The sequence below is a fragment of the Siphateles boraxobius genome, unplaced genomic scaffold (assembly GCF_051911475.1).
Source record: "Siphateles boraxobius isolate OS27281-9 unplaced genomic scaffold, OSU_SipBor_1 87, whole genome shotgun sequence".
Classification (NCBI taxonomy): domain Eukaryota; kingdom Metazoa; phylum Chordata; class Actinopteri; order Cypriniformes; family Leuciscidae; genus Siphateles; species Siphateles boraxobius.
This window is the reverse complement of record NW_027509216.1, coordinates 699,244-722,172: the sequence shown is the minus strand read 5'-3', so window position 1 is coordinate 722,172 and position 22,929 is coordinate 699,244. Positions and strand designations below refer to the sequence as shown.

The window sequence follows — 22,929 nt, the reverse complement described above, 5'->3', positions numbered from 1 at the left end:
TCGTAAAAACCGCTTTTTTTCAGCATCGCGTCATTTTACGTCACACGAGGGAGTTGTGTGTGTGCTCTGCGTCAGCTCAGTGCTGAGTAGGTTGGTATAGAGATTGCTAATGTGTCGTCATCATGACGTATTACCAGTGGTGAACGCAAAGCATTTTGGGAATCGCGGCACAAACATAAAGCTCCAGAGATGATTGCATGGAGGGAAGAACGCAGTGTTCAAGATGGCGTCTACCTGCTGTGTTATAAACTGCAATAACTGCACAGACAACTTAATGGGTCATGAAACCCCCCTCTTTCAGCTCAAGTCTAGCTCACAATCTTTTTGAAAAATGCAACTTAAATGGGCGTGGATGGCTGTGAGAAGAAGGGAGGGAGTGGGTGTGGCACGGCAGGGGAGAGGGGGAACTGTCATCAGCCAGCAGTGTTGCCAGATGTACGATTATTATCGTATTTGTACAATAATTTTGACCTCTGTACAATGTACGATCAATAATGAACAATAATTTCAGAGTTTTCAGTCGTTCGTCCAAACACACATCCTACCGCTTCTCTCTCTGACCCCGAATCATTTCGCAGGCTCGCCTGCCTGCACGCAAGCACGTACACACACACACACACACACACACACACACACACACACACACACACACACACACACACACACACACACACATACACACACACACACACACACACACAGGCACCACACGGTGTCGCCCGGCCCGCACGTCAGCACTACACATTCACAAGTCTCCCGCATTAAGCATACAATTGATATATTATCGAAATATCTAAAATGTTCATAACGACCGCTTATTTAACAAAAGGCAAGTAAAATGACCAGGGTTACATTTTAGACACACACGTAGCCTACCTCTGAAGGGATAGAAAAGTCCTCAGGACTTGGTACCGCATTACTCGCAAGACGTAACTTGCATTGGTCATCGACAAGGCCGAAGTCCACCATTCTCCAGTTCTCAAAGCTCTCTCGGGTAAAATGTTTTATTTTTAAAATGGTGTGAAAAGTAAAAATTATCATCAAATAATCTATTAATCTGACGTGCCTCACGCTGCATCCTGGTTTTGACGCTGCCTGAACCCGTTTGTTTTGCGTATAGTTTACACTCATTTCAGGCAGAATCACGGTAATCTCATAGCCAGCACACACGGGTATGTTTACAATTGGGTTATTTCATTCATCAACACCATTTCTGCTTGCTGAGTTAGGTCTGCAATATAACTGCTAGCCTACTTGCCGTTAGACTATCGCTAACTCTAGGCTTGGAGTCCCTTTTATGACGTCACGCCCGGCCTAGTGGAAGGGAGAGGGAGTGTAAAAAGTTCCAACTTTTCATATTATATTCAGCATTTTGGTATAAAAAAACATACAAAACAATGGTGGGCGGTTTTTATCTTTATGTTTAATAAAAACATTGCATTATCTTCGTGAAAGTTTTAACCTGCAATTTACACTTTAAGGTTGATAAGGCTGTTGTTTTCTAAGGTCAATGTTTGCCAGCCCTTGAAGTTAAAATATGACACAAATTGTGGATGTGTGAAAATAAGTTAATAAATCTTTATGCAATGTAAATTATTTGTCTTTTTTTATTTATTAGATTTTGGATCAGATCAAATATTAAGCAATGTTCCTTGATAGGAAACATGTTTTATTAAATCCATATCTTTTTGTTTGTTTAAAATTAATAATTTGTATTAACTTTTATTTTTAAAAATGATACATAATTGTTTAATTAAATCTATATATATATATTGGATTGGAGAAAACACAATTTCTAATACATATTTCTTAAATGAGAAGTTTTGATTGATTAAAAACAGAATTTAAATTAATTGACTTTCTTCAACATGAAAAATGTACTTTGTACCAAGTTTTATAAAATAGTTTTCATAGACACAGAAAATATTGGTTAGGGTAAGTTATTTATTTTTCATTGGTTCAACTTATAAAATATAGATGTGAACCATTACCCTAAACATTTTGAATTGGATGAATAAAAAAATATTTTTTCAGTGTACAAAATCGAGGTTTTGTATTAACAACTATGTCTCTATTTGTACAAAATGCTGCACATTCACGTGATTCTGGATTTTGCAAACACAAGTTGTATTGTATTAGTTTAAATGTAGTGACGCACATTTGTGAATTTGTCAAATAGATGTGTAGTTGTGCACAAATTAATAATTAGCACCAGGCCTATTCATTTGTAGTTGTTTGTGTGTGGGCTGTGAAATGCTTAAAAACAGCTAAAAGAAAGTCTCAAAATCCAAATGAATCATATGAGATTGACTCAGAAAAGACGTCAATGAATGCACGCGCGTCGCCTGATCCACACATGCACATCTTCTTTGTTGCACGTGCAAATTATGATACACTAATACAAAAGAAAACATTTGTATTCACAAAAATGTCTCTGAATGTGTAGCAATTTGTACAAATATTCAATTTTGAATTTTGCACACGCAAGTTGAAAGGCATTTGGTTGTGGATAGTAAAACATATCTGCAACATTAATCAAGTTCATTGATAACTGTGCTTGCATGTGTTAATCATTTTGATACTATATTCATCCCATACTATAATCACAGTAGCAGTGCTGTATAAATACAGTACTTTATTGCAACAGTAAACAGTAAAAATCATGTACATTACTTGCTGTAATTTTACTACAATTAGTTGCCAGGAATTTCCTGTAAAATTATAAATTGTTAACAGTGTGTTTAATTATAGTTAGGGGTGTCCAGTCCTGCAGAGTTCAACTCCGTGCTAAACGGTTGCTAGGGTACTCTGTTTGGTTGCTAGGTAGTGGCTTGGCAGTTGCCAGTGATAATGAAACTCCAACGGCTGCTTGTCAGAATGAATGATATAAATCAAACGCAATCCCTTTATGACATTCAGATTTGAAGATATCCCTCTTTGGGGTTGGGTTGCTAAGGTGCTTGACCGTGGTTGCTATGGCAGGGCTATGAAGTGTTGAAAGTGATTTGTGATTGGCTGTTTGCTGCCCACCCTCATGTTTCTATGACACTTCTATCCCAAGATATCACATTTGGTCTCTTTTAATGGAAGTCTACGGAGCTTGTTGCTAGGGTGCTCTGAATGGTTGCTAGGGCTTGATTGCTTCACAATGATCCTGAGAGACTGATTGGTTGCCTGAGAGAAATAAACCCCGCCCCCTTGTCTCTATGACACTGTGATCCAGTTATGTGCAATACAAAATTCTTATGCAAAAATAGTAGAAAAAGATCCTTGATCATTTAGTATTTGGATCACTTGATTGCATTTATGCAGTACATTATACCAAACTCTCAAAAACATTTTAATTAATTAATAAATGTTTGACGATAAATTTGGCAAATTAAAATAATTAAAATAAATAATTATGTCATTAAAAATCAATGGTTTTTACTCACCCATGTATTTTCTTAAATGTTGTACAACTAAAAACAGAAAGTATAAAGTTATAAAGAGTTCATACCATAATTCATCTTTAGATCAATAATTGTAATAATTATAATAAAATATAATTAATTATATATATGAATGCATTCATTCATTGTTTGGCAAAATAATTCAAGAGTAATTAAAATTTTAATAAAGGCTTATAACAAAAATTTACCTTGTGTTATAATAATCTTCGGACTTTGTAAAAGATGATCATATTCTAAAGAAAATTCAGAGAAATATGTGAAAATAACATATATAATTGTTTATAACTCTGACAAACAAATTATGATCATTTTATAGGCTGTTAACATCACACAAGTACATCTGAGACTAAATAAATATTCATTATATTAACAACTGATTACCATTTACAGGACCCAAGATACAACATATGTTTTAAATGAATACACACAGTCTGAAAACAGACCTTAAATTATTACTCACCCGCGTGTTTTAAATGTGGGCCAGCTAAAAACAGAAATTATGAAATTATATGCTCATAACAGAATTCATCTCTAGATCAATAATGAAATCAATCATTTTAATCACCATTTGAAGAGCAACAAAATCCAAGAAGACTTTATAACTTATAATAAATGTATCTTATAATAAAATATAATGAATTGTATAGATATATATGAATGCACAGTATTCATTAATTGTTTTGCAAAATAATTCAAAAGTAATTCATATTTTAATAAAGCATAAACAAATTCACCTTGTGTTATAATAATCTTCTGACTTTGTAAAAGTTGATCACGTTCTAAAGAAAATTCAGGGAAATATGTGAAAATAACATACATAATTTTTTATAACTCTGACAAACAAGTTATGATCATTTAGTTGTTTATAGGATGTTAATATCACACAAGTACATCTGTGACTAAATATTCATTATATAAACAACTGATTACCATTTACAGGACCCAAGATACACCAACAACTAAATAAATACACACAGTCTGTTAAGTAGATATTTTATGGCTGTAAACAGACTTTAAATGAACAATGAATTATTAACTGAAATAAGACACATTCACCATGTTGTATTCTGCTCTTACCGTCATGTAGTTGATCGTGTGCTGAAGAAAATTTACAACAAAGACAAGAGAAAACAGCATTAAATATATAGCTTACACACATATATTTCCTACAATAGTGTTTGAATGTTTCAAATTGATAAGGTAGACCCATGGCAAGCCGTTTTAGCTTAAATTGTACAGAGCGTTACTCGTCGTAATTGCATTTTTACTAGTAGTAATTACAATTAGAGAGCTCTACAATTCAATTCTTACTAGTCATAAGTCTCCATTGACTTGTTAATTACGGAGCTCTACAATTGAATTGTTACTAGTAAGAATGCAATTGCAGAGCTCTTTAATTCAATTAATGTAATTGTTACTAGTAATAATTGAATTGTAGAGCTCTTACTAGTAAAAATGCAATTGCGACGAGTAACACTGGGTACAATTTAATCTAATGTGACAGATTGAAATATGTATTTGATAAATCTGTGAATCATTTACAGCACTATAGTCACGCTTTTTTGAATGTGTGTAAAAGGGTTTATAAAATGTAAATAATTAATTTGTATGTAATTTTGGGTTCATCTGCGATCTATTAGTTTGGCACAATGCGACGTGTGATCGATTAGCCTTGTCTTGTTGAACACTAGTAGGGGAGAAACATCAGCAAGTTTTGTGTTTAATCTTATCCCTCTATTCAGGTATTAATTCCAATCATTTGTTAATTTAATGTTGTATAATGTTTAAGAGTGTGCAGATGTGAGCACTACATAACAGCGTGAGACACATATAGAGAACATTTCATGTGAATGTGGTACGCATGTTTGTATTTAATGTTTAATTCTGTATATTTAGTGCCGATTGATTCACGGGTATTGAGAAATGTAAATGTGAAAAGTGAATGAGAAAAATAATTTTAGAGATCTATGCATTTTCAGATAAAACAATTACTTAAAAGAGTGTATTTATTACATGTTTAGAATATGTTGGTACTAGTTTATGCATCTATCTAAGGAGTTGATGTCCAGATCATTATAAAATGCCGTAAAAATACTCAATTGTATTTTTTGTACACTTTAAATAGTGTTGTGGATTAGAAGTGCACATTAATAACAGCACATGTGACCAACTGTTAAATGTGTTTATGTTTTCAGATAGAAGGGGAAAGATGCTGTTTTGAAAAGCTGTTTATTGTCAATTGCTACAAGATTCCACATAAAGTTCGCAGTGAAGGGAAACATCAGCGAGTTTTGTGTTTAATCTTCTCTATTCAGGGGTACAACACTAAAACGGCTTGCCATAGAGAGCCTAAGCCCCTCCCCCTTCCGGTGGACCATGGGACATTATTTCAGAAAAATATTGTATGGTAGTCAATGGCGAGAGACAACAAATATTTGGATCCCGTTTGAATTGTGCACTGAATTACACATATGATGTTTGTCAATTTAAAAGATACATTTTAAAGTCAAGAAAGTGGCAGTTTGATGTAAAACTGTTGAGGTATAAGACTGTGAAAATACGTAATTACAAAGACTACAAACCGAAAAGACGCGCATGTGATGTCATACCTTTTTTTCTCAACGAATGAAGCTAACTTTACTGAAGCTAACTTTACTGAAGCTAACTTTACTGAAGCTAACTTTACTGAAGCTAACTTTACTGAAGCTAACGTCTGTCATTTTTTCTATAGTCTAACGTTATAATCGTAACGTTACGCCGTCATGCCTGTGTGTTTTGTGCCAGACTGCACACACATGAGCTTGGTGACGTACATAGTGCGAGACGAGAGATGTAGTTCATTGAGCGATTTTCACATAAAACTAGGGGTGTCCCCGACTAAGGATTTTCATAGTCGAATCAGAATCGTAAAGTCTTCCCTATAGTCGACTAACAGTCGAATCGTGTGTGGGGTTGGGGAGGGGGCGGGGCTTTAACATTTTAAAGCCGCGATGTACAGAGCATCACAAAAAGATATAGAAAAAAATGTAGAAAAACATTTCGGATCAATACAACTAAGAAATAACATAAATAACTGCAGAAAGGCCACACTGCAGACAGGATTTGCATTTCACATTCAAATCAAATTAAATCGGCTAAATTGCCTGTGCGAGCAGGCTCTAAGTACCTACAGAGCGCAACATCTATGCACCGAAAAATAATCAACAATTAATTTACAGAATTAAATTAGAACAGAATATACCTTTCTAAAAAAAAAAAAATGAAATAACTCTGAAACAAGTCACAAGATGCAGAACAAATGTGTGTAAAGTGCAGGGGAACATATATTCAAAACACAAGCCACAAATAGTTAAATTAGATTACCCTGAGTGATCAATAAATAAAAATAAAAAATAAAGATATTATTAAAATATCGAAAGTATAGCCAGAATGGTCAACCTCGTCTTTTTAACTGCAGAAACAACAATAAACGCTGAACTCGAGTGACAGTTTATCTAAACATGTTCACAGCATCCAAAAATCAAATTAGAACCGGCTGAAATTTTTTAAAATCACTTGTAAAAATCTAGTCTTTCACTCTGTCTGTGTCTCTGTGTCCGTTTGAGTCTTTTCAAATTGTGTGCGCGGATAAAATACATTCTAAAACACTTAACATGAACGTTTAACGTTAAACTTTTAACGGCTTAATGTCCTAAGACAGTTATATCAAAAGATCAAATTGTATACACACCTTATTAATCAAGCATACTGTATAGCCTACAGAAAAGCAGATGAGCCCAGAATATGAACGCAACGCGTTTAATTAAACGCTAATTTTCCTCCCATTGAAAACCGTTATTATAAAGAAAATGCTTTACCTGACTTTCTATAGGAGGAACACGTTGTGTTCATATTCTGGGTTAATTTGCTTATCTGCACATTGTATGGTTTCTTAATGAGGTAGCCTACTATACATTAATTAAGCCATGTAAAAGTGCCCTAGCGTTTTAAAAGCTTTTTTCACGTTAAGCGTTTTAGAATGTCCAGAGGAAAACCAACTGGCCTGCAGAAGTGCGATCATGGTTTTCCTGATGCTGAATCCAGTTTGGGAAAATATCCTTTCTGATGATGTGCATCCACTCTTTAGATTTTCTTTTCCCAGACATTTTTAAAGATTTAAATCCCTGCAGCCAAAACGCTCCTCTATCGGTCACGGATCGAAAGTGAAACTTAAATCTGTCACGGGGTGTTTGGATTTATTCATGCACGTTAAAAATATTTATTTAAAGCTTCTTCCTTTGCACATTGTATTTACAACATTATCATAATAGGCTCCTATATTCACGTATTGACAGAAAACCAGTAGTTCTATGTGAAATCAGACATTGAGCACCCTTATAACCTCTGCGAAGATTCGACTGTGAGATTGGTAGTCGAATCGACCTGATGTTTGTCAATTTAAAATATACATTTTAAAGTGAAGAAAGTGGCAGTTTGATGTAAAACTGTTGAGGTATAAGACTGTGAAAATACGTAATTACAAAGACTACAAACCCAAAAGACGCGCATGTGATGTCATACCTTTTCTCTCAATGAATGAAGCTAACTTTACTGAAGCTAACTTTACTGAAGCTAACTTTACTGAAGCTAACTTTACTGAAGCTAACTTTACTGAAGCTAACTTTACTGAAGCTAACTGTCATTTTATCTATAGTCTAACGTTATAATCGTAACGTTACGCCGTCATGCCTGTGTGTTTTGTGCCAGACTGCACACACATGAGCTTGGTGACGTACATAGTGCGAGACGAGAGATGTAGTTTATTGAGCGATTTTCACATAAAACTAAATGTTACTCTCCTGTTTTATGACAAACGGTGACTTTCTTGACTTTCATAATTATCTTTTAAATTGACAATCATCCAGTGGCGGTTCTAGACCATTTCAACTGGGGGGCCAAGCTGGGGCCAGTTGTACTGTTACAGGGACCAGTTACATTTAGACCTTATTGTTGTCATATCATTTTCTGCACTGCACTGCAGGCATTAACAGGCAAAATACCATGTTTATAATCATTCAACAATGTATTTGCATTTCCATTATATTTTTACATGTGCATTACATATTCAGTATTAGTCACAGTAACTGTAATTGACATGAAGTCCTTCTTTCTCTTCATTTTGGTGAGAACTATAATGCAAAAGCAATGGGGACCAAGAAGCTTATTAATTCATTTACTGAAATTAACTGACTTGCAAGGTAACTAAAAAGTGTGCAGGAACCCTGTAAACGATTAGTAAAGTCAAATTCAAGGCTTTTTAAGACCCGAAGAAATCAAAATTAATACCGTACATTAGGGGTGTGCAATATTGACAAAAATATATCTCAATATTTTCAATGTTTTGTTGATAATTAGATGATATTTTACTGGTTGTGTTTTTGTGCTGGTGCAATGGCTGGTTTAGGCCTGTTGTTGACAGCAGACTCACAAAGATATTCATATTTTTCATATTCTATGCAGTGGTCAGTTCACAGCAGTGACAGAAATTAATTTTTTAATTAAGGGGCAATATTTGCCACCTTAAATTGATTTCCAGGGGCATTTTCACCTATATAGGGACATTCTTTCTAAACTTATTTAGAGTTATGCATCACCTTTTATGTCAAATACTAACATTCAAATTATACGGTAATTATACTTATTTATACAATAACACTTAATTATACAATAATTATACAGAACCACTGTTACCAGTCAAATTCATTCATTCAATCAAAATCCATCTTTGCAGTGCAGAGGTGACACAGAAGCAGCATTAATATATTTACACTCCATTTACAATTGCATAAATAAAGGTATGAGATTTTTTTTTAAATCAATATTTAAATATGAAATGATTTCTAATGTTAACGTTTTAATTAAAGGGTACTTTAAATATGAAACTAAAACCGCCAGTAGGCGGCGGCAAGTCACAGTCTTAATAAGTGACTCAGAGCCTGCAGTTACAGTCCCCCACCCAGAGTCCCGCATTCTCAGACCCCTCGTTTTTCGAGACAGCGCCTCCTATCAAATTGGATCAGATAAACATGTGAAGAACTTAAGCCAAAACGTGAGTATCGTCAATTTTATTTAGCGAATCATACTCATTACATTTTTTTTAAAATCAAACTACTTTATAGCTCATCGATACACCAACATATGAATAGTCCTTTTAATATTTGTAAAGATAGTTTGTAACAAAATTTGAGCCGCTAATGTATGTTTTTTCGCCTTTTTTCCCCGAAAATATTTTGATAGCTAACGTTAGACTTTAACCTTGGACTTTTTGTAGACAAGCCATTGTAAAAATTTGATTAAAATTAGTTGACATTAAAGTAGACCAATTAAATACATTAAGTGAATTAATATCAAAGAATTTCATCATTAATTATTTAATCAGATTTACGTTTGACCTTTTTTTAATTACCGGACCTTTTCTCCTAAAACTATAAATACACAATATTTTTGACAATGGCGTTCATCTTTTATTATTATCTAGTCGTGCAAATAGGAGCATTAAGAACTTGCGTTTTGTTATGTTTTGTACGCAAACACTGCAATTGAGATGTCTCGTTGAATTTCTTTTTGGCATTTTCGATCCATTCTGTACGGTAATCACGATTCAAGAATCTTTTAGTTAAATCATTGGATTGATGAGTATAAGATTCATCTGTGCTACAAACTCTACGCACACGCTTAAATTGACTGATAGGTAAACTCTTAATTAAAGGTCTAGGATGGAAACTATCGCCTCTTAAAATAGTGTTGCGATCCGTTGGTTTTCGGTATAGATCGGTATGGAGTTTCCCGTCACATATGTATATTCGAACATCAAGAAAACTAATGCTTACTGGATCGCATTCCATAGTGAAATTCAAAACATAACAAAACGCAAGTTCTTAATGCTCCTATGTGCACGACGAAGTACTCGGAGTTCCGTAAAATCTTAAATAAACACGGGCATATTATTTCAAGTGATCCTAAATTATCAGGTGTCTTTAAAAACGGTCCGAAATTAGTCTTTAAACCTCAAAACAATATTCGTGACTTGCTTGTAAAATCTGAATATCCTTCACGTACAAAACAAGGTATTCCAACTCTTCCTCCAGATAATTACAGGTGTGGTAATTGCGCCCAGTGTGCTTTTACACACAAATGTAAATCGTTTAGTCATCCACGTACTGGTCGTGATATTCCGATACGGGGTACTATTACCTGTGCTTCCACTCATGTGATTTATCTAATTCGTTGTCCTTCTGGTCTTGCATACGTGGGTAAAACATTCAGACAATTACACACTCGTATTAGTGTACATCGTAGTAACATTAGAACTGGAGATATGCGCATCCCCATAGCGGCTCATTTCAGACAAGCAGGCCATAATATCAGCACTTTGCAGTATATTGGTATAGAAAAAGTAACAAAACCCTCAAGAGGAAATTATGAGAATAAATTATTACAGAGGGAATGTTTTTGGATTTACACCTTAAGTACTTTGTCACCTTTAGGGTTGAATGAGGATTTTGATATTAAGCCATTTTTATAGTAATTATTATTTTTTTGTTTTTTGACATGAATTGTATTTGTCACGTTACTTGCATTTGTCATGTGACCTTTTGTGTGTGCCTAATTAAGGTAATCATCTGTGTCTATTTTAAGTTGACTTCACTCTACATGTATATTGTGCCTGATGAAGACCTGAGGGTTGAAACGTTGCTTTTAATAAATTCTTTTGGAGCAGTACTTTTCAGTGTGTGGACTTCACACTTCTTTATTTTGTTTATTTCACTTAGTTGTCCTGCACCTGAGCCCAATTTGGGTGTTTTGGATGTGCACACCAGCTTTGTATAATGTTAATTAGACCATTATAGGTTGAATTGAAAGAAAAATTGGAATTTGAATTAAAAAAAAACATTGTAGCAATATAATATTACATAATATTTTTCAGAAGATAGTTCAATCTGTAATTGTATCCCTTCCATCAGTAATTTTCTTTCAATTACACCCACGCTCAAAAAATAACTACAGCGTAATTTGTTAGTCAGAGAACACAATGAGTTTGTTTTTTATTTTCTAGGGTTTCAAACAAAGAGTATAGAAGAACAAGAGGTGAAACTCAATAGTTTGTTCCACTGCAACAGCAGCGCCAGCAGCAGCGCTACGCTTCCGCCATTGTGGGGTGAAAGCGACTCAGCAGTCCACTAGTGCTGATGTGTCGTTCGCGAACAAGCCGCTCTTAAAGCCGATTCTTTGAAAAGAGCCGGACTTCCCATCACTATCCACTAGCTGTTTGCTGTCGCTATGGCAATATCAGCTGCTTTGTAATTTTTTTTTTTTAAGTAACGTTACATTAAAGATCAAATCCAAACTGAATGATGACAACACAGAATAACGTAACACTAGACTAGTGATCATCAAATCACTTTTAACAGTTTATTTCACATACTTAGACAAGTTTTCTACTTTTTCCCCCCACAAAACCTTTAGTATTAGCATTACAAACACTGAATTAATACCAACATATAAAAGTAAAGGACATGCTATATCAGATAATTGGGAATGTTGGACAATATTTATATATAACAGCAATAGAATAGCTTTACATTCAACTGTTTTTTTCTTTTTCTTTTTGCAGTAGCTACGGTAAAGACTATGTAGCGGTAAAGACTATGTAAGACGATAGAGGCTCCGGCATAAGACATCTAGCCTTTATTATGGATATCTGTAGGAGCCAAATGTAATTTGTTCCACCACTAGATGGCGGTGTGCATCAGTGGTGCAGGTGAAAGTCACACCTGTTCCATCACATGGTATTTAAACTGAGTTGGGTTGAATCAGAAGGGACAGGTGGCGGGAATCTATGGTTCTTACCATAGAAAGCAATGCAATGTAAAACCTCCGTAACATCTCAATAAATGGACAAAAACAACTGTTCAAACGGATATCGCTGTGTGCAGTGTTTTATGTGTGAAGAACACCTTACCACCTGTCCTGGGCTTAAGGAAAGCCGCAACACAAGTAAGAACCTCTCTCGGATTAAGGAGATATCGTTTGGAATTGAGTTTTTGTGCATTGGAATGGACGGAGGAATTCTGTGAATGGAAAAGGGTTTGACTGGCGCATATGGCAGAGTGAGTGACTACTACTGGAGTGTGGATCGCTTACCTGATGTGTTGCAGAGTCTTATCGTCTAAAACTGAACAGAGTGTTTATGCTTCAAGCTTGTACATGCGGAGAAATCTCAGAAGCTCTACAAAACGCCGGTGAGTGAACTTCTTCTTTGAGCGATATTCATCACATTATGAGATCTGATACAGGAAGAAGGTTGAATCGCGGCCTGAGTTCGAATGATTATGTTCTTCTACAATCAACAATACTTTCAGCGTGTTGCATGTTGTGTTGAAGTGGATTTCACTTTGTTCAGTATTATTATCTTCGCTTTAAGGCTTATTGAACGTGCATTAAAGGGAACGCGCGTGTGTGCGCAATAAGCGTCATTGGAGAAATGAATGATGATGATGAATTCACGAGCGAAAAGGATGATGTCGATGTTATTGAAAGTAGTTCAGTGCATGGCCATGCTGTTACTGAGAGAAACAGTGCTGTTGGAACAGAGAAAAGAGTCAGGAAAATGACTGACAAAGGTGTTTCATTGTCTATTGAGAATTTACAAAAGCAATGTAAATCAAAGTTCACTCAAACAAATCAAATTAAACAAAGGATCAACAATCTTCTTTCTGGAAAAGTGACCAAAGAAACTGTTTCTGATGTGCAAAAATATTTCAAGAGTTATGAAACACTGTGCAAAGATGCCGTTGAAACTCATAATTCATTGCTGAAAATGCCCATGCTTAAAACTGAGTGGGAACAGCAACAAAGGTGGCTTGTTGGCAAATTGAAAGAAAATAATGAGTTCATCACTGATGTCAAACAATGGTTATCTGATGCTGGAGTTTTATATGATGATGGAATGTCTTTAATAGACACAAATGTAAATCCTGATGACAGTGTATCTAATGCTTCAAAGCAAGGATCTCGCTTTAAACCTCATTCCTCGTCAGGTTCTTCAAAGGCTTCAAGCACTGCATCTGCTCGTCTCAAAGCTAAAGCTGAAAAGGCAGCCCTTTTGCAATCTGTAACCGCTTTGAAAAAATTGCATGTTCTTGAGGCCAAAGAGGAAGATCTTCAAAGACAAAAAGAGAAACTGCGGAGAGAAAAGGAACAATTACAAATGGAATCAAAATTAGCTGCTGCCACTGCTAAATTGTCTGTGCTGGAAATGAGTGAAGGAAGTGTTGAACGAATGAGTAAGGAAGAGGATCCAATGAATGCATATTATGTGAAGCATGTAAAATCATGTACATCAAATAAATGCTCTAACCCAAAGATGTCTTTACAGCCAAGAAATGGAAGTATTCAACATGAAAATTTGGTTGTACGTCCAAAGGAGAGATCAAGCATGCAAACTCAAGTACCAGCTTCAATGAACTATAAACCTTCATCTACAAAGCAGCAGAATTTAAGTTCCTACAGGCCTGAAGATAACATTCAGACACAACATTTGTTGCCTCAACAAATTAACACTCAAGTTTCTACTCCAAATTCTACTTTGTACGATGTTATACAACAGCAAACTAACATTACCGCTCAATTGTTGCAACAGCGAGCATTGGTTTCTCTTCCACCTCGAAGGATACTGGAGTTTGATGGAGATCCATTGCAGTATGGCTCTTTTGTTCAGGCTTTTGAACAAGCCATTGAAAAGAAAACCGAGGACAAACAAGAATGCCTTTACTATCTAGAGCAATATACAAGAGGACGGCCAAGAGAGTTAGTCCGTAGTTGTCACAATATGAGAGCTGATCAAGGATATGACAGGGCAAAGAATCTGCTTAAAGAACATTTTGGTAGCGAAATCAAAGTAACAGCAGCATATATGGAGAAGGTCATGCACTGGCCTATGTTAAAGGGTGAAGATGTTGATGCTTTGGAGTCTTTTTCAATTTTTCTGAGAAGCTGTTGTAACGTAATGGAAGACTTACAGCATATGGACGAAATTAATGTTCCATCTAACCTTCGACTCATTGTGATGAAGCTGCCTTACAAGTTTCGAGAAAAATGGAGGGCTGCTGCCTGCGAGTTACAGGAGCGTCGTGGCAACAGGGCCATGTTTTCTGATTTGGTGAGGTTTATTGAGCATCAGGTGAAGATTCTTTCCGATCCATTCTTCGGAGATCTACAGAGTGGACAGGCATCCTTTTCATTTCATGCTAAAGCTCAGCCTAAATCTACTAGTAAAGGTCTTGCAACTGTTGCAGCTGTACATACTGTTTCACAGCTGTGTCCATCTGAAGTACAAACTACCTCTACTAGTTTTGCTCAACAAAAGAACATCAATAAAATGTGTATTGTCTGTAAAGGTTGCCATTCATTGGATAGGTGTTCTCGTCTAAAGAACATGACACACAGAGAAAAACTGAGCGTCCTAAAAGGAAATAGATCCTGTTTTGGGTGCTTGAAGATTGGACATGTAAGTAAAGAGTGCAGAAACCCATTAATTTGTGATGTCTGCAATCAAAAGCATCCCACCTTGCTTCACATAGAAACCAAAGGCGAACCATCACCATTACCAGTAACAAATGCTCTTGCTGCTTTGCAGGCGTGTGGTCAAAATGGGGCCGGGAACAAGGAGTGTGTTCTGTCTATCATTCCAGTACAAGTCAAGGTGAAGTCAGGCAGCAAGATTGTCAACACCTATGCATTTTTGGATCCAGGAAGTTCAGCCAGTTTCTGTACAGAAGATCTTATGAGAAAATTGAATCTTACTGGAACAAGAAGCTCCATACTGCTCCGTACTTTAGGCCAAGAAAAGTCTGTAGACACGTTCATGCTCCGTGGTCTTCAAATTTCAAGCCTGGATGGACAGACCTTTGTGGATTTACCAGAGCTGTATAGTCAAACATCAATGCCTGTGAGCAAGAATAACATTCTCACTCTGGATGACTTGAAAGATTATCCATATCTGGAGAGTATCAGAATTCCCAGTATTAATGCAGAGGTTGAACTGTTGATTGGTCTCAATGCATCAAATCTTATGGAACCGTGGGAAATCATTAACAGCCAAGGCGGGGGACCCTATGCTGTCAAGACCCTATTGGGGTGGGTCGTGAATGGGCCACTAAGAGGTGGTAGTAGTGACAAAGGAGAGACTGGCTGTCCTGTAGTCACTGCTAATAGGATCTCTGTTGCCAGGCTGGAGGATCTGTTGATTGCTGTTCTCGCTGTACGGGTTGATAGAATGCTAAAAAGAGAGTTGCAGATTCATTTGGATTCATCTGTATTCTGGACAGACAGTATGACTGTACTGAGATATATTCAAAATGAAACCAAGCGGTTCCACACCTTTGTAGCAAATAGAGTGGCTGTCATAAGAGACTCAACAGTTGTTGTGCAATGGAGGCACATAAAGTCAAGTTTGAATCCGGCGGATGAGGCATCTAGGGGTCTTGGTGCTGAAGAGTTTTTAGCATGTGAGAGATGGCTTAAGGGACCTGATTTTCTTTTGAAGGAAGAAGAAGAATGGCCCAAGTCCAACATGAATCTGTTGTCAATACCTACAGATGACCAGGAAGTTAAGGTGGAATACACTGTACAGGCTTTTGCCTGTCAGGTTTCAAAGTCTCCTACCAGGCAGTTCTTCAGCTATTTTTCTGATTTTGCAAGACTCAAAACCTCTGTAGCATGGATGCTCAAGATCAAGGAAATGCTTATGCAGCTTGTGAAACAGAGGAAGGCTTTACAGGCATCTACTTGTACAAAGGACATTCCAAAAAATGAAGCAAATAGATCTCATGCAACAAGAAAGATGAAGGCTAAAGTGGATGGCAAAACGTTGACTGCTGATGATCTCATGAGAGCGGAAACTGTTATCATTCAGTATTGTGAACAAGAGCGATTTTCTGATGAGATTATTGCATTGAAGGCAGGAGCTACTGTCAAGAAAAAGAGTGACATCTTTCGGCTTGATCCAGTGCTGGAAAATGGTCTTTTGAGAGTAGGAGGGAGACTTGCTAAGGCTGCCATGCCTGAGGAAGAAAGACGTCCAGTTATATTGTCTAAAGATCAGGCTATTTCTCAACTTATCTTGAAGCACGTGCATCAGCAACTGGGCCATGCAGGAAGAAATTATATGTTGTCATTTCTCCGTAAGCGTTACTGGATAACTAACGCTAATTCTGCTTGTCGGAAAATAATCTCTGACTGTGTCATATGTCGTCGCCTTCAAGGAAAGGTGGGAGAGCAAAAAATGTCTGACTTGCCAGCAGAGAGAGTTTTACCCGATTTACCCCCATTTACAAACGTCGGTGTTGATTACTTTGGGCCCATTGAAATCAAGAGAGGTCGAGGATCAATTAAGCGTTACGGGGTAATTTTCACCTGCATGGCAAGCAGGGCTGTACATCTTGAGATGGCCTATACGTTAAATACAGACTCGTGTATTAATGCCATTCGCCGGTTTATGTGTCGTCGTGGTCAAGTCGCCCAGTTGAGATCAGATAATGGTACAAATTTTGTTGGAGCTGAGCGGGAGCTGAGGGAAGCAGTAACTGGGTTAGACCATAACAAGATCCAGCATGCATTATCATCAAGGGGACTTCAGTGGATATTTAACCCTCCTGCCGGGTCTCACATCGGTGGAATTTGGGAGAGACTTATTCGGCTTGTGAAAAAGGTGTTGCATTCAACCATTAGACAACAATCTATGGATGATGAAAGCTTTCAAACTCTTCTGTGTGAGATAGAAGCAATCCTTAATGCCCGTCCTATTACGAAAGCCTCTGATGATGTGAACGATCTTGAGGCACTTACGCCTAATCATATTCTCCTTCTAAAATCTAAACCACTGAGGATTCCTGGAGTTTTCGATGAAGGAGATTTGTACATCAAGAAACGATGGAGACAGGTACAATATTTATCAGATCTCTTCTGGAAAAGATGGGTAAGGGAATATTTACCATTACTACAAGAGAGGCAGAAATGGATAAAACCACAAAGAAACTTTACAGTAGGAGATATTGTTGCTATCATGGATCCTGTAGCTCCTCGCGGCTCCTGGTTGATGGGAAGAGTAATTAAAACCTATCCTGATAGAAATGGATTTGTTCGATCAGTCCAAATGAAGACAAAAACAGGACAGTTGGATAGGCCTGTGTCCAAAATCTGTTTACTACTAGAAGCTGAGCACTGAAGCAGAATTGGAATTCACATACAAGGACATTTATGGCTCCCTATGTATATGTTGTTTAATTGTGAATTTTTACAATTATGGGGCCGGTGTGTAGGAGCCAAATGTAATTTGTTCCACCACTAGATGGCGGTGTGCATCAGTGGTGCAGGTGAAAGTCACACCTGTTCCATCACATGGTATTTAAACTGAGTTGGGTTGAATCAGAAGGGACAGGTGGCGGGAATCTATGGTTCTTACCATAGAAAGCAATGCAATGTAAAACCTCCGTAACATCTCAATAAATGGACAAAAACAACTGTTCAAACGGATATCGCTGTGTGCAGTGTTTTATGTGTGAAGAACACCTTACCACCTGTCCTGGGCTTAAGGAAAGCCGCAACAATATCTATGTAGTGTGCAACGATACTGTTGTGTTCCGCTTTAAGTAGTCCCTCTAGAAGAACATGTGTGGGTTACATTTGTGTTCCCGTTGCCAGTGTCAAATAACGGATGTAAAAAACAACGATAGCAAAAAACAGTTTTATAAAAATTATTTCACACTCCACATTTAGGGGGGCCACAAGGGGGGCCAAGCTTGTTGTCACAGGGGCACGGGCCCCCCGCCACTGCAAACATCATATGTGTAATTCAGGGCACAGTTCAGACGGGATAAAAAGAAGATAAGATTGTCTCTCGCCATTGACTACCATACATATTACCAAAAAATTACCAACATTTTTTTTAACCTAACACCGGGTATTAAACCCACATTCCATTAAACCAAATACACAAAATAATGTTATTTTAGAACCATCATATGACCCCTTTAATAAATAAAATAAGACACATTCACCATGTTGTATTCTGTTCTTACCTTTCTGTAGTTGATCGTGTGCTGAAGAAAATGTAGAATAAAGACAAGAGAAAACAGCATTAAATATATAGCAAATTAAAACTAAGTCAAAGTGTCATCTAAAATTTAAGACCTTTCATAGGTAAAAATAAGACTTAAGAATAAGAAATATACACACATATATTTCCTACAATAGTGTTTGGGACAAAGACATTTTCCTCAGTACTTCTAATGAAGATAAAAGCCAATATCTGTCTTAAATTATGTTTTATTAACAAAGTTCGGGAGGAGCACGCGCAGATAATTAACACGAGTGGAGAGCACTCGGCAATCAACGATAAATGGTATATATACTCAGCAGTCTCACCTCAATTCATTGACAGTTTAGCAGCATTCCTCCACCACCCCTTCTCCACACTTCCTGTCCTAACCATTTACATACGGGGGGGGGGGGGGTTTACTCTGGGTTCGGGCCGAACTCCGAGCTTGAAGCCCTCCCCCCGGACAGCACGCCAAATATGCATTAAACTTACTCCCTCTAATTGTATGTAAGTGTGAACTAGTGAAACCCTATTCCCATGGGATTACCGTAAAACTTCAAATAATAGCCGAGTCCCAAATAGACGCCTGTCTCTTTTACACGCCTGGTGTGGCGACAGGATTGGATAAATAAAGGCCGGTCTCAAATAGAGGCCTGGTCTGTGTTTTAGTTTCGGGTTGTATTTAATCTTCTAAAACCCGTCAGATCGTCTGTTTAAGCCAGTTCTATGGTGCAGATTGCGCACGCAAGAGAGCCCTGCGCGTCTGGGCGGGAGCTTTTAGCACAAGAAAGGCGGCAGAGTTAGCGGAGGCCGGAGAGCGAGAGGTGGAGGAGAGCGACGAGGAGGAATTCACCAATGAACTTGAAGTTGAGCATCGAGGTGATGATGTTAATGATGAATAGGGTCATTTTGTATCACATGTTTACATTTGTTTTACAGGGTAGCCTTCATTCTTTCTTGTTGATGTGTTTCGAGTAACAAGTTCATAGGCTCAATGGATATTACCGGTAAATTGTATTGTTCAGTCCATGGCTGTCACATCATTTCGTTTTTTTTATGCTGCCAATAATCTAAAGGGTGTCGCACACCGGACGAGAAGCGAAGCGCCGCACCGCGTCTATGACAACTCGAGGTATTATGATATTCTCAATTCATTCAGTTAACGGCTCTCTGAGGTAAAGTGTTCAGACTGCAGACTTAGCAACGATTTTATTTAATTGTACAGTGCAATCATAACAATCGTACATACATTATCTTAACTCCATAATGTCCTTAAACATAACAATATTGCTGGCCATAAAGTGCGCGTCCGGTGTGCGATACCTCGAGTTATCCTAGACGCAGCTCTGCGCTTCTCGTCCGGTGTGCGAACCACTTTAGACATACGGTAATATAGTAGGCTAATTCTTACATTAACTGATTTGTTAAACACATTCGAATTATAAATAAAACATAATATAATGTGGTAACCTACTGTCATGCTTTCCGTCTATCAGCCTATGCTATTTGGATCGTTATCTCTAGACCTACACTCAATGAACAACATCTCAACACTAAATTAAAGTACTGTCTCATATAGACACCTGTCTGAAATACAAGCCGGTGCAGTTCGGCGATTTGGGAAAATAAAAGCCCGGGCTATTATTTGAAGTTTTACGGTAGTATCATCTGGGGACCTCGTGTGAATTAGAAATAAACCCTCACATCTGAATTTTGTGTGCTGCATACATTCGCACGGGATAAGCGAAGCCTGTGATTTTACTCGAATTTACTGACTTATCTCCCGGATATGATGTCAATAGGCTATTGCTTGGAAATGTTTTGTTATTATAGGTCTAGCTGTATGATATATCATAAACAGAAAATTGAGCCTTACCGCATGCTGATATACATGTCACTCATTTCCATCTAACCATTCTTTGTGTTCTTGCTATTCTGATGGTTTTCAGCTTTCTCTTTCTGCAAATTGTGTAGTTGTATGGTGAATAGCGATGACCCAGCACCCAAAATACTATCAAAACACTCAAGCCTCCATTCTTCGTGAAAGATGGATAAAAAAGCACACAGGAAACAAAAACCTTGAAAAAATTATATACGACCCCACTAAACCACAGAGATACCGATTCGCACGAGACTAATATTATCTCAGGACCTCGGTGTTCGGAGAACACATAAACTTTACATTACCACCACTGTGAAACTACAGCAAGAGTTCAACAGCAATCAGTTATAATGAAGATTTAACACATCATGAACACAAACAGTTATAACATCACTTAGACATCACTGACATCAAAATTAGCCCATGAATCTCAACAATGGTGACAATCAAAAATAATAATACTCTGAACATCACAAAACAGGCTACAAAAAAGTCAACAAAAACATTAGCAAAAAAACAAGCAAACACAAAAACTGGTAAGACCATTACAGCTGTATAATTTATTCATGCTGCAATGCATGCTGGGAGTTTTGTACTATGCTGGCACCCAGCATGCATTGCGACATGAAACTTTTGATTGTCACCATTGTTGAGATTCATGTGCTGATTGTTGATGTCTGTGTGTGTTTAAGTTATGCAGACGTTCATAAATAGACATGATATGAAATAGACCCCAGTCTGCCTTATTTATTAACATAAAACATAAAATAGCAAGAAAACAAGAACTTTACCTCTGTGTTTATGAGAGAACACGACTATCAGTATTCCAGCAATCACAATGAGCACAACAAAAACTGAAATCAGGATGACTGACGTCCTCCAAGAAATAAACATATTATCTGCAAAACAAATCAGTAAATAAGCACATTGTGTAAATCAAACATAGTTTTACAGGTGTTTACATAATGTTCAGTTCTGAATGGCACATACACATTTGTATCAATAATGCTGATACAAAACTCTATTATAAACAATGTTGCTATTGCTTTTAGCTTTACAGAATAAGCTGATAATCATTAATTGTTTCACTGCATCAAAAATATCATGTGAAACTGACTAGTACAGTAACAGAAGTGTCAGTACTTACTTGTGGTGTTTATCAGTGTCTCCAGCATGTGATGTCTCAGTTTGACTCTGCAGTGAATCTTGTCGTTACTGTCATATACAGTGATGGTGTGTTTGACACTGAATCTGTCTGTGTTTCTGTGTGTCTCTGTAGTTTCTGAACTCAAACTGACTCCTTCACTGTCCAGCCACTCAAGATCAGGTTCAGGATACCAACCTTCAGATTCACACTGTAGATGAAGCCCTCCTGAACGATCAAACCCATCTACAGTGATCACTGGAGGACGTCCTACAGCTGCAGATCAACAAGAACATGATGTTGATATTCTGGCTTTTTTAACGTTAGTTTCTTCTGTGAAAAGAGCATGTTAGTTCTCACTGGTTTCCTCACCTTCAACTCTGACATCAACAGTGGCGTCATCAGACCAGGATTTAGACTGAATAAAACACTTATAACGTCCTTCATCAGAGACTCGGACTGTTGAGAGTTTGAGTGATGTGTTTCCTCTCTGTAGTTCTTGATGTATCAGTTTTGTTCTTCCTCTGTAGGACTGAATCTGCTCTGTGTCTCTGTCTTCATGATCCTCATAGAGATGCACTGAGTCTTTCTGATCAAGTCTAAACCACTCCACTCTCATGTCCACAACACTGATGTTGGGTTTGATAAAACAGGGCAGAATCACATCTTCACCAGCGACAGCAAATACAGGATCTGCAGGTCCCACTACTTCAAACTCCTCTGTTACAAGAGAAAGAGAGGGATCTGAACTACACATCCTAAAGGATTTTACCCTAATGTTGTTCCAGACAAACAGTACTGTTCAAAAGTATTATTCACAATGATTAATAAATTACCTGATCTTGAATCTGTAATTCCACTAACAAGGAGGAGAGTCAAACAAATGAACTTCATCTCTAAGACAGATCCTAAAAAATAAAATATGAAAAAAGAGAAAACATTACTGAAGAGTTTGTCAGCATACATGCTTTATGCCTTAGAATAATACTTACACTTAACTTTCTGTCCAAAAGCGAGATACACATTTACAATCACTTTCTGTTCAAAGAAAACCGGTTAAACGGGTCAAGACAAAACAAGACACAAATACACAATGTGTTTCTACATCTAGTACAAATGAATACATATAAACACGTTGAAGGTTGTTGAATCAGGATTTCATTTTCAAAAGTGCAAATATCATTTTGATTTAAAAACCTTTCATTTATTTACAAGATTAAGCATTAAATCCATTAAACCTGTTGAACACAAACATGGTCCTCGAGTCACACTCGCTCCAGACTTCAGGTAAATGTGTTTCTGATTCTTCCAT

General features: G+C 37.1%; 1 protein-coding gene and 1 pseudogene across 5 annotated transcripts in view; both read right to left on the bottom strand.

The window, feature by feature from the left end:
• Positions 1-22,929, bottom strand: part of LOC143731495 (butyrophilin subfamily 1 member A1-like) — a 329,271-nt pseudogene that overhangs the window by 17,860 nt on the left and 288,482 nt on the right. The window contains exons 10-13 of the transcript XR_013200772.1: positions 4,187-4,231; positions 3,913-3,936; positions 3,641-3,685; positions 3,435-3,461 (exon numbers count right to left, since the gene is read on the bottom strand). The product of XR_013200772.1 is annotated as a butyrophilin subfamily 1 member A1-like (transcript). The remainder of the gene's footprint in view (positions 1-3,434; positions 3,462-3,640; positions 3,686-3,912; positions 3,937-4,186; positions 4,232-22,929) is intronic.
• Positions 1-22,929, bottom strand: part of LOC143731498 (butyrophilin subfamily 1 member A1-like) — a 41,484-nt gene that overhangs the window by 17,860 nt on the left and 695 nt on the right. Inside the window, exons 2-12 of one of the 4 annotated variants that reach the window (XR_013200774.1) lie at positions 22,610-22,655; positions 22,454-22,525; positions 21,990-22,337; positions 21,621-21,893; positions 21,265-21,372; positions 20,468-20,550; positions 18,551-18,592; positions 4,187-4,231; positions 3,913-3,936; positions 3,641-3,685; positions 3,435-3,461 (exon numbers count right to left, since the gene is read on the bottom strand). Coding sequence is in view for 2 of the 4 variants with exons in the window: in XM_077222458.1 (XP_077078573.1) it covers positions 4,503-4,550; positions 18,572-18,592; positions 21,265-21,372; positions 21,621-21,893; positions 21,990-22,337; positions 22,454-22,511 (856 nt within the window). In the remaining 2 variants the exon portion in view is untranslated. Of the gene's footprint in view, positions 1-3,434; positions 3,462-3,640; positions 3,686-3,912; positions 3,937-4,186; positions 4,232-4,502; positions 4,551-18,550; positions 18,593-20,467; positions 20,551-21,264; positions 21,373-21,620; positions 21,894-21,989; positions 22,338-22,453; positions 22,526-22,609; positions 22,656-22,929 lie in introns of all 4 variants that reach the window. The other 3 variants (XR_013200773.1, XM_077222458.1, XM_077222457.1) reach the window with 3 other exon arrangements.